The 9814-nt window shown below is 35.4% G+C and overlaps 2 protein-coding genes across 2 annotated transcripts in view; one reads left to right on the top strand and one right to left on the bottom strand.

Annotated features, from left to right (window-relative positions):
- Nucleotides 1-1390: 1390 nt before the first annotated feature.
- On the bottom strand, nt 1391-1978 carry LOC131034982 (uncharacterized). The gene has a single exon (XM_057966603.1). The coding sequence runs from the start codon at nt 1976-1978 to the stop codon at nt 1391-1393; it is 588 nt and encodes a 195-aa protein (XP_057822586.1).
- A 6530-nt stretch (nt 1979-8508) lies between these two features.
- Nucleotides 8509-9814, top strand: part of LOC131034993 (probable polygalacturonase) — a 35236-nt gene continuing 33930 nt past the window's right edge. Inside the window, exon 1 of the mRNA XM_057966625.2 lies at nt 8509-9366. Coding sequence (XP_057822608.1) covers nt 8750-9366 — 617 coding nt within the window. The 5' untranslated portion in view covers nt 8509-8749. The remainder of the gene's footprint in view (nt 9367-9814) is intronic.

Genomic DNA, 9814 nt, shown 5'->3' with positions numbered 1-9814 from the left:
GTCCATATAATAAGGCAAGAGCTTCCGCTAAATTGTTTGTGCCAGGAGGAATAGAAGAAGATTTAGCTGCCAAGAGAGAACCTAAATGATCTCTAATACAAACTCCAATTCTCAAATCACCAGGATTTCCTCTAGATGAACCATCAAAAATTAATTTGACAAAGCCAATTGGAGGAGGTTGCCATTTAATTAGGAATCTGTTGATTGACTGGACTTCCCGACCAAATGTAGCACAAAAAGAAGGGATAGCAAGACCTTTCCAAATCTTGACAATGCGGCCATCCCAAGATGAAAAATAAAAATTGCTACTTATGTTCTTGATATAAGCATTAACCTATTCTGAAGCATATTTCTCAATTCCTTCTAGTAACAAATGAGTTAGAGATTCAATCTGTCTAAAAATTCTTTTATTTCTTTCCCACCAGATTGACCAAATGACAGTTGTCGGAATACATTTCCAAATGCTAGCAAATAAAGAGTTTGTGAAAAGAGTAGGCCAGGATTGAAAAAGTTCCCATAAAGTATAGGGCAGTGACATAGATAAATTCAATTTCTCCACAACGTGGAACCAAAGTTGTTGAGCAAAGGGACACCTAAGGAGTAAACAGTCTACAGTTTCAGTTTCAGCTTTGCATAATACACAAGCAAAAGAGTTAGCAATGTGTAATCTTTCCAATTTATCACTTGTTAATATCCTTTTTCTCAAAGCTAACCAGGCAAAGCAACCTACTTTAGGAAGCACAACACTATTCCAGCAAAATGAAAAAGCTTGACTCTTAACTTGCTAATTTTCAATATGTCGGGCAGCCACATAGCCATCTCTGACTGAATATTTGCCATCATGAGCTGGAGCCCATAACAATTTGTCTTCTTGATTTGAAATATACACTCTTCTTCTAGACACAATTTCTCGAAAACATGACCTTTGATCATCTCTAATCGGTAGATCAAGAGGATCTTTCCAAATGGATTTCCCTGAAAAAATTTCCACACCACTAACATAGTCTATCAAAAGAGAACCCCAACAATTTTTTATAGTTGGAATGACATCCAAAAGAAATTCTGAAAACTTTAAAGAAGGCAAGCCATTCCAGGAGTCCTCCCCAAAATGAATGCTCACACCATTGTGGCCCTCCCAGGATACATATCTTGTAATAATCTACCTACAAGACATCATGAAGTTCCAAACAACTGACCCTTTTGGAGGATCAAGGGTTGTTATGACTCGGGAAGGGTTTAAAGAGTCCAAGTATTTTTCTTGCATGATTCTGCACCACTTGGTGTCTGGTTTGGAGACCATTTGCCACACAAGTTTACCTCCAAAGGCGAGGTTTATTTTAGATAAGTCATGTAGACCAACACCCCCTCCCCCCTTATCATGTGTCATTTCCTAAATTGAAATAAGCGGGATCTTCTTTTCTTCTGACATATTGTCCCTCCATAAGAAACTTCTAATAAGTTTTTCAATATGATGAATGACTCCAGCAGGGGCTTTGAGGGCTGACATGAAATAATTGGGAATGGAAGACAAGACAATTTTTATTAGAAGTAACCTCCCTGATAAGGATAGCCAACGGGCCTTCCATGTGGAAATGGCATTCTTAATTCTGTCTATAATAACTTTCCAATAAGCTAACTTATTGGCACCTACAAAAAAAGGAATGCCAAGATATGTGGTGGGAAGACACTCTTGTGAGAAACCCAAAGTATCAAAATTTTTCCTTGTAATGACATCATTTGTATTAAAAACATATATCTTTGATTTCTGAGCATTAATTCTTTGACTCGAAACTGCCATGTAAAGATCCAAAGTTTGCCTGATATGCTTTGCCTCCTGAACATTTGATTTACCAAACAATAGTGTAGCATCAACAAATAAAGAATGTGTAACTGACACAGATGTACCTTCAATACGAGCACCCCTCCAAAGCCCTTGACCATGTTTAGACTTAATGATTCTGCTAAAAGCTTCTGCCATAATTATAAACATAGATGAGGATAGGGGGTCTCCTTGTCTCACACCTTGCAAAGCAGCAAAGAAACCGATAGGAGTTACCATTAATTAACACTGAAAAGTGAGCTCCTGAGATACATGCCCTAATTCACTTACACCACTTCTTAGCAAATCCAAATTTGCTGAAGACTTTAAACAGAAAAGTCCAGTTAAGTTTGTCATATGCTTTCATCATATCCAATTTGACTACAAAAGAAGATGCATTGTTGGAGTGGATGGAGTGCAACACTTCATGGGCAACTAAGGAACCTTCCATGGTTTCTCTTCTTGGAATGAAACCACCTTGTTCTGGGGATATGATTTTGATAATCAGTTTCTGCAGTCTCAAATAAATGGCTTTGGTAATAATCTTGTATATTATATTACATAACGAAATGAGCCTAAAATCTGCAAAAGTTGTTGGCTCTTTGATTTTTAGAATAATAGTAATATTTGTAGTATTGAAGTTTCGAAGAATGGATGAGCTCTTTCTTGACTCCTCCATTACTGCCAACAATTTAGAGCCCAAAACATCTCAACATTTTTGGAAGAAAAGAGCCGTAAAACCATCCGGACCCGGAGCCTTGTTCGATAGGAAAGAAAAGAATACTTTATGGATCTCTTGAATTTTAAAAGGGGCCAATAATTGTTGATTATTCAGGGGACAAACAATATGAGGAATAGCATCCATAATCTCCTGTTCTTGCACATAGAGTGGAGGGTTTGAAGAGGTAGGAGCAAGTAAGTTCTTAAAGTAATTAACTCCTTCATCTTGAATTTCTTGAGCATCACAAAGGATTTTACTTGAGGAGGCTTCCTTAATGGAAAATATAGTAGTGGCTACCCTCTTCTGCTTAGCTGACATCTGGAAGAATTTGGTGTTTTTATCCCCTTCCCTTAACCATAGCTCACTAGATTTTCGTCTCCAATATTCCTCCTCTCTCTTACAAATTTCTTCCCATTCCGCCTAAGCCTATTTCTGCTTAGCAAACAATTCTGAATCAACCCCATTAGAGATGATTTGTTCATTAATCAGATGCAACTGGTTTTCAACAAGTTCTTTTTGGACAAATATGTTTTTGAAGACTTCCTTATTCCATGTTTTAATTTGGGTTTTAACATACGACATTTTTTTATGGAACTTAAATATTTTGGTGCCCACCACCTGGGGGGCACTTACCCACCACTGTCGAATCAAGGCATGAAAGTGAGAATGCTGACACCACATCCTTTCAAATTTGAAAGAGGTCTATGGTTATGTTTTGGTAGGTCTACCATTTTTTCAATACTCAAAAGGATAGGGAAATGATCTGAGCCTGTTGAAGATAAAATTTGAACCTGTAAAGAATATTTTTGAGCCCTCCATTCTTGAGAGAAAAGAAATCTATCTAATCTCTCCGCAATTTGTAAGAAACTAGCTCTCCTATTGGTCCAAGTGAAAAAGCCATTTTGCGAAAGATTGTCAAACAAGTCATTATCATTTTTAAATTCTTTGAAGTCTTCAATAGTCTTGATAGGGGGACAAAAACCACCTTTTTTCTCTTCTAGTGAAGTAATTGCATTAAAATCCCCCCCCCCCCACAAAAAAAAAAAAAAAAAAAAAACATTTTGCCCTGCAACTTGTTGAATGATTCGAGCGAGAGAGGACCATAAATTCTTCTTATCCTGGGTAGAGGTTGGACCATAAACATTTATCAAGTTGAAGAACATATCAAAATGTTTTATACTAATATGCTACCAATTGGTTCCTTGTTTTACAAACTAAGCAATTATCGACTTTGGATTCCAAAGAACCATGAGACCCCCTGAAGCACCTATACTTTGGCTATGTGCTAACTTCCAATTTGGTCATTTGACTATTATTTTCTGAAAAAACCTCATCTGATATTTTAGTTTCTTGAAGTAAAACTACATCTGCCTGAGAAGAGTCAAGTTGTAACTTGATTCTCTTCCTTTTGTCAGAGGCATTTATACCCCTAACATTCCAAGACAAGAATTTCATACCTATTGAGGAGAACTATATTTAGTTCTCCTTGTAACTCTCTTAGTAGCTGAAATTTTTTGATCAATGGTTGTTTGAACACTAGCATCAATTTTTTCTTTTGCTTTAACCACTTTTGACTTTCTCCCTCTTTTTTTAGGAGTTCTCAAATCTGATTTACTTAAAGCTTGCGTTTGGGAGATGGAAAGGGTTTGAGAAAAATCAAAGCTTCCCTTAAATAGATCTTCTTCCAAGGACGAGTTGCAAGGGACAAAATCTGATTGCTCTTCCTCTACTAAAACCCCTTCCTGGTCTATTTTTGAAAAATTTCTTGGAAACACATCCGGTGATAACTGGTGACGGAAATCAACATCATCTAGACCAAGATTAAATGGAACAAAATACTACATTTTTTCCATATTGGCATGATCAATTGGCAAAATATGATTAGATACAATATCTTGATTTTGTACAACTGTTTTATGATTCCCAATCCAATCTTAAAAGTGAGACCGTGAAAGTATCTTAGGGCCCTCAAATTTAGTTAAATGAGACACATTGCCAACTTTTCCACTCATACTATAACCAAGTTTATTATCATGCCCTAATAGTTGCACACAGTTAGCATACTTTCCCATCATTTCCTCCTGAGCAATTTCATCAAAATGTTGTGAAGACACACTTAAAATCAACTCATATGCCATTCTTTGAAGCTCTTCTTCTGATTTTTTGTTACATTTAGCAAAATGCAAGGAAGGCGAACATGACTCTATATGAACGAGACCCATTAAATCACTCTAGAAGATCAAATTTTGAACAATACTTTCCATTTTGAAATGATCAGAGCCCTTCATGCAAAATACTGAAAGAATTATGCTTATGACCCTGAAGATTATGAAGCCAAAGTGTTCCATTCAAAGAGAAAGCATAATTGATAGTCTTACCAAAAAACCAACTCCTATCAAAATCTAAGAACTTGTGCTTTCTCAAAATAGATGGGAAAAATGCCTTAAGAAATGCATCTAACAATGCTTTAGAAACAAGCTTAAGATTTATTTCATTAAGGATTTTCTAATTAGGAGAACCATGTGAATCGTCTGGATGGGCATTCTTTAATATTGACTGAAAAGAGACATTGAAGGTCATCATGTCCTGTACCTTAAGCGGCTATATTGAAAGCTCATCACCTAATCCCTCCTCCTGAAAATGACCTTTGTTTTTCTGTCAAATGTAAAGAGCATTGAAGAGGATACGAAGTGTGATCTTTACACACGAAAAATCCTTTTTTGAGCAGTACCCTGGCACTATGTGTTATAGTGACCCAGAAAATTTTGATGTTGATCTACATATGTAGAATTTTGGATTTCTATTTTCTGATCCCAAGTTTCCCATTTGCTCTGAATAGAGATTGAGTAGGGAAAAGACTTTGAAAGATTGAGAAGGAGACACACTCTAACTTGCAAGTGGATAAACTCGAATGGGATCAAGTCACGCTTTATAAAAATTCCAAACTTGTTAGCTAGAGTTTCAATAATATCAGGGTCTCAGTATTCAAGGGGTAGGTCTGGAAATGATATCCAGAAAGGCATGAATTGACATAAATTTGACTAGGCTTAAAATTTGGTACCCAAGGCAAAGTAAAAAGGCCTGAACCCATGCAAAACCATCCCTTGTGTTTATGTACTTCATCTCTATTGGCTTTCGAATGAAATAAAACAATCAGGTATTTTGATTGTGAATCTAAAAATGAATAGTCTCAACCCCTATCCACATTTTATTTGCCCATTCCATAATATCAAAAAGCTGTAGATTTTGGTCCCAGAATTTACCAATGAGTGTCGTATCCTTTAAGAATTTGATATGAGATGAAAGTAACTCATCTGGTAATGCAATGCTATACCTGTTGTTAACAAAACCCCCGTCAACATCTTTCTCTATAGGATGACCCTTGGGCCTGTCTTCTTCAGATTGCAACACCTTCTCCTCAGTCCTATTTTTCACATTTTGCGGCTTCTTTCTCCAAACTCTGTTATATTTATTTGGTATGAAGGGAGCACTGCTTGTTCGTATTGCCTTGAAAGTTTCCCCTTTCGTAAATCTATTATGAATGACGATGTTGTTTGGACTGGTCAGAAATTTAGGGCTTTTAATAGAGACATTATTTGGCCACGAGACGAAGGATGGGAGACGACGGTAAGCATCTGAATGCTTATCAGCTAAACTCAATTTCTGAGCATGAACATTGAGTCTCTTATTTTGCTCTATTCTTTCATCAAAGGTCTTCAAATGATCCCTATTTGGGAGTCAAGGAGAACCATCATAGATGTCAAAGACAACCCTAGGGCCAAATTTCTGCCGTCTAGTCTTGCTCGACCAAGTAGGAGCTTGCTGATGACCATATTCGTGATTGTGATCTAACTAATCTCTACCTGCGAAACCCTACTGCAACCCTGTCCTTTTTGCATCTCGAGGCTTTACTCGCCCGATGCCAAATTCAAATTTTGGGAAGCAGCCACTCCCACTCCTCCTCCACCGCTCCATCCTTTTTCAGTGGAAACATATTTTTGAACTTGAACCATTAGGTAATTTGATTTGCTCTCAATTCAATATTCTATTATTTTTTACTAATTATTGAAATAGATTGAAGTTGTAAAATAAGAGTGTAAGTATATAATATAATATTGTGATAAATTATTTATTATTATTATTATTAATTTTAAGTATTGTTCTAAACTATTTATTCTACTTTACTTTGATAGTATATATTCAAATTTGATTTTTTAAAAAATTGATCAAACCAAATTACAACAAATCCAAATTTGAACTTGAACTGTTAGGTAATTTGATTTGCTCTTAATTCAATATTTTATTGTTTTTTACTAATTATTGAAATAGATTGAAGTTGTAAAATAAGAGTGTAAGTATATAATATAATATAATATAATATAATATATGTGTATCATATTGAAGTGCAATAGTTATGTTGATAGGCAAATTGTAAACAAAAAAAATGAGAAAAGTAAGAAAGATTAATTCTAAATTAAAAATTTACACACAACTGAATATAATGTTTACAACAAATCTTATAAAAGTAAGAAAGATTAATTGCATTTATAACACAATTGAGTAGAAATTCAAAAATCTAGTTTGATAAGATTTTGCAAATCATTATGTAATTTTTTTATTATCAATCATTTGATTCATACTCCATCATCCATCATCAAAATGAGATATGTAGAGAAATACAAAGATGATTGCAAACCAAGATAACTTATAACAATTCAATAAATATCCAAAAGTTAGCTTGCCAAGATTTTTGGATTTGACTATGTATTTTTTTCTTTCTAATTTTTACTATCAATGTTTTAGATCTCACTCCATGGTCCATGGTCTATCATGAGGATGAGATAGCTAGGGAAGATAAATTAACAAAATATTTTTTTACTATCAAAGTTTCAAATTATCCAATGTAATGCATCATTGAGATGATATAGTTAGAAACATGAATTCGAAGAATGGTAGAGACTAATATGATAGTTCTTTAATTTTTTGCAGCCTTTCCCCCACCATCCTTTCATTACTCTTCTTTGGCTATCTCACTATTATATTGGATCATGGAGTATGATCCAAAATATTGATAGTTTTTTAACATAGTCAAATCTAGAAATATTTCCAAGTTGATATTATGGATAGTGAAAATTTCATGTTTTTAATCCACAATATAATTTATTCCTAAAAGTAATTAAAAAAACTTGTATAATTATATACAAAAACATGTAAATATAAAATAATATTAGCAACCTATCAATAGAGAGATTATTTGTTGCAATGGAGAGAAAAAAGTAGTGAATATTTTATAAAAATCAAGAAATAAAATATTAGCAACTTATCAAGAGAGAGTAAATTTATTATGATTTTTCCTTTAAAAAAATCTTAATATTTTGACACGAAGGAGTTTAAGAGTAGATCTACAAACTTTTCTCAGTCTAGATAGGGAAATATTTATGAAGACTAGTAGCACAATATTTATATATTAAGTAATAGTGTCATTGGTCATTAACAATATTTTGAAGATGTAGACTCTAAATGTGATTGTACGCTCATGGACACTCCTACATAATGTAGTACATATATTTATCTTAATGATTCAAAGGTTTTTTTAATCATTTTTGGAAGGATGCATAATTGATTTGAACCCTGCACTTCTCTATTGAGAACTTTGTTTCACAAATATCATCATTTGCTAAATAGTCTAACACTTGACCTTGTGTGCTCCAAAAATGTTTGCAACCGATAGACCAACAATTTTCCTAATTAACCTTCCACACCTCTTGGACGTACCCATTGCACACCAGGATGCAATTGCTAGTTCTATCTCTCTATCTATTTATCTCTTTTCCCAATCATCATCTTTATGTCTACTTGAACTTGGTTGTCTCTTATTAAAAATATATTATATATTTTTAATTAATATAAGATTACTTCTGAATTCACTCTATGATTTTGTTTGAATTTTCTGTACCTACCTAAAAGAATCCCCAACAAATACTCCAACTTCTTTTGGAAGTTGTTCCTTGCATTCACAGTCATCGCTCTACGTCAGCTTCTCGTGTTCAGCAATGGACTGGATAAGTTCTAATTTTTGGGGGAATCCCAGAAACTGTTTTATAATATTGAGGAATTCCAAGAAACTTTAAATTTAGTCACTTTACATGGAAAATTGACACGTACTGAAGAAATTTCTGTGGCGACGAGCCATTTGTTGTAGCCCAGCCATGGAGATCTTCTCTCTCATTTACGCGACAATTGTTCTGTTGCTGGATATTTCTGCTACACCTGTCGCTCCCCGGCAAATTCTCCAAAACATTTTCTCCGAGCCCTCCCAAATCCATCACATTTCTTCCACAGAACTCTCAGATTTGTACTCCGTCATTGATTACGGAGCCACGGGAGATGGAAAAACATTCGACACGGCGTCTATTCAAGCTGCTATTGACGCTTGTTCGGCGAGGGGCGGCGGTCGGGTTCGATTCCCGCCAGGGTCGTATTTGACGGCCACACTTTTTTTGAAGACGGGAGTGACTTTATTTGTCGAAGAAGGGGCCACAGTGCTCGGAAGCCCTAACCAGAATGATTACCCCGCGCAGAGCAGCCGGTGGTATGTTATTTTAGCTGAGAATGCGTTGAATGTGGGGATCACCGGCGGGGGCACAATTGACGGCCAGTCGTCAAAATTCGTGACACGGTTTGACGAACGAAAGAATGTTATGGTTAGCTGGAATGTGACGGGAGATTGCCTTGGGGATGAATGCCGGCCCAGGCTTGTAGGGTTCTTGGGCTGTGAAAATGTTCGTGTTTCGAATATCCGTTTGACCGATCCCGCTTATTGGTGGTATGCCTTCTGCTGTGCCTTCTGCTGTCAATTTTTTCTTTCCAATCTTTCTTGGCTTTCTGTTTGGTGAGATTAAGGTGGATATAGGTATATTGAAATTTTTGTTGAAGTCTCTCTTGCTAGTAGTACAATGTCACTGTGCAACAGTCTTTAGGTCTACTATACTCCCTTGCAATGAGAAAGAACGAAGAGAACAGTCTTCTAATAATGACTATTCTAATATCTGTTTCTATTACGCATACACTGTAATTTTTAGTAGAGACTACTCTTGAAGTTGTGTCACATTGTTTTTATCATTCACTATTTATTTATCTCGGATTCTTTTCAGAACACATCTCCCAGTAAAGCTTAAACAGCTGGGCACATTAGCCGCATATAACGAACAAACAAAGTGTCTACTGTTTTTTTTTTGGGCCTTTCATATCTCTCAACAACGATTGAAATATGA

This window comes from Cryptomeria japonica, chromosome 4 (genome assembly GCF_030272615.1).
Source record: "Cryptomeria japonica chromosome 4, Sugi_1.0, whole genome shotgun sequence".
NCBI classification, from domain to species: Eukaryota; Viridiplantae; Streptophyta; class Pinopsida; order Cupressales; family Cupressaceae; genus Cryptomeria; species Cryptomeria japonica.
This window is presented reverse-complemented; position numbering and strand designations above follow the sequence as displayed.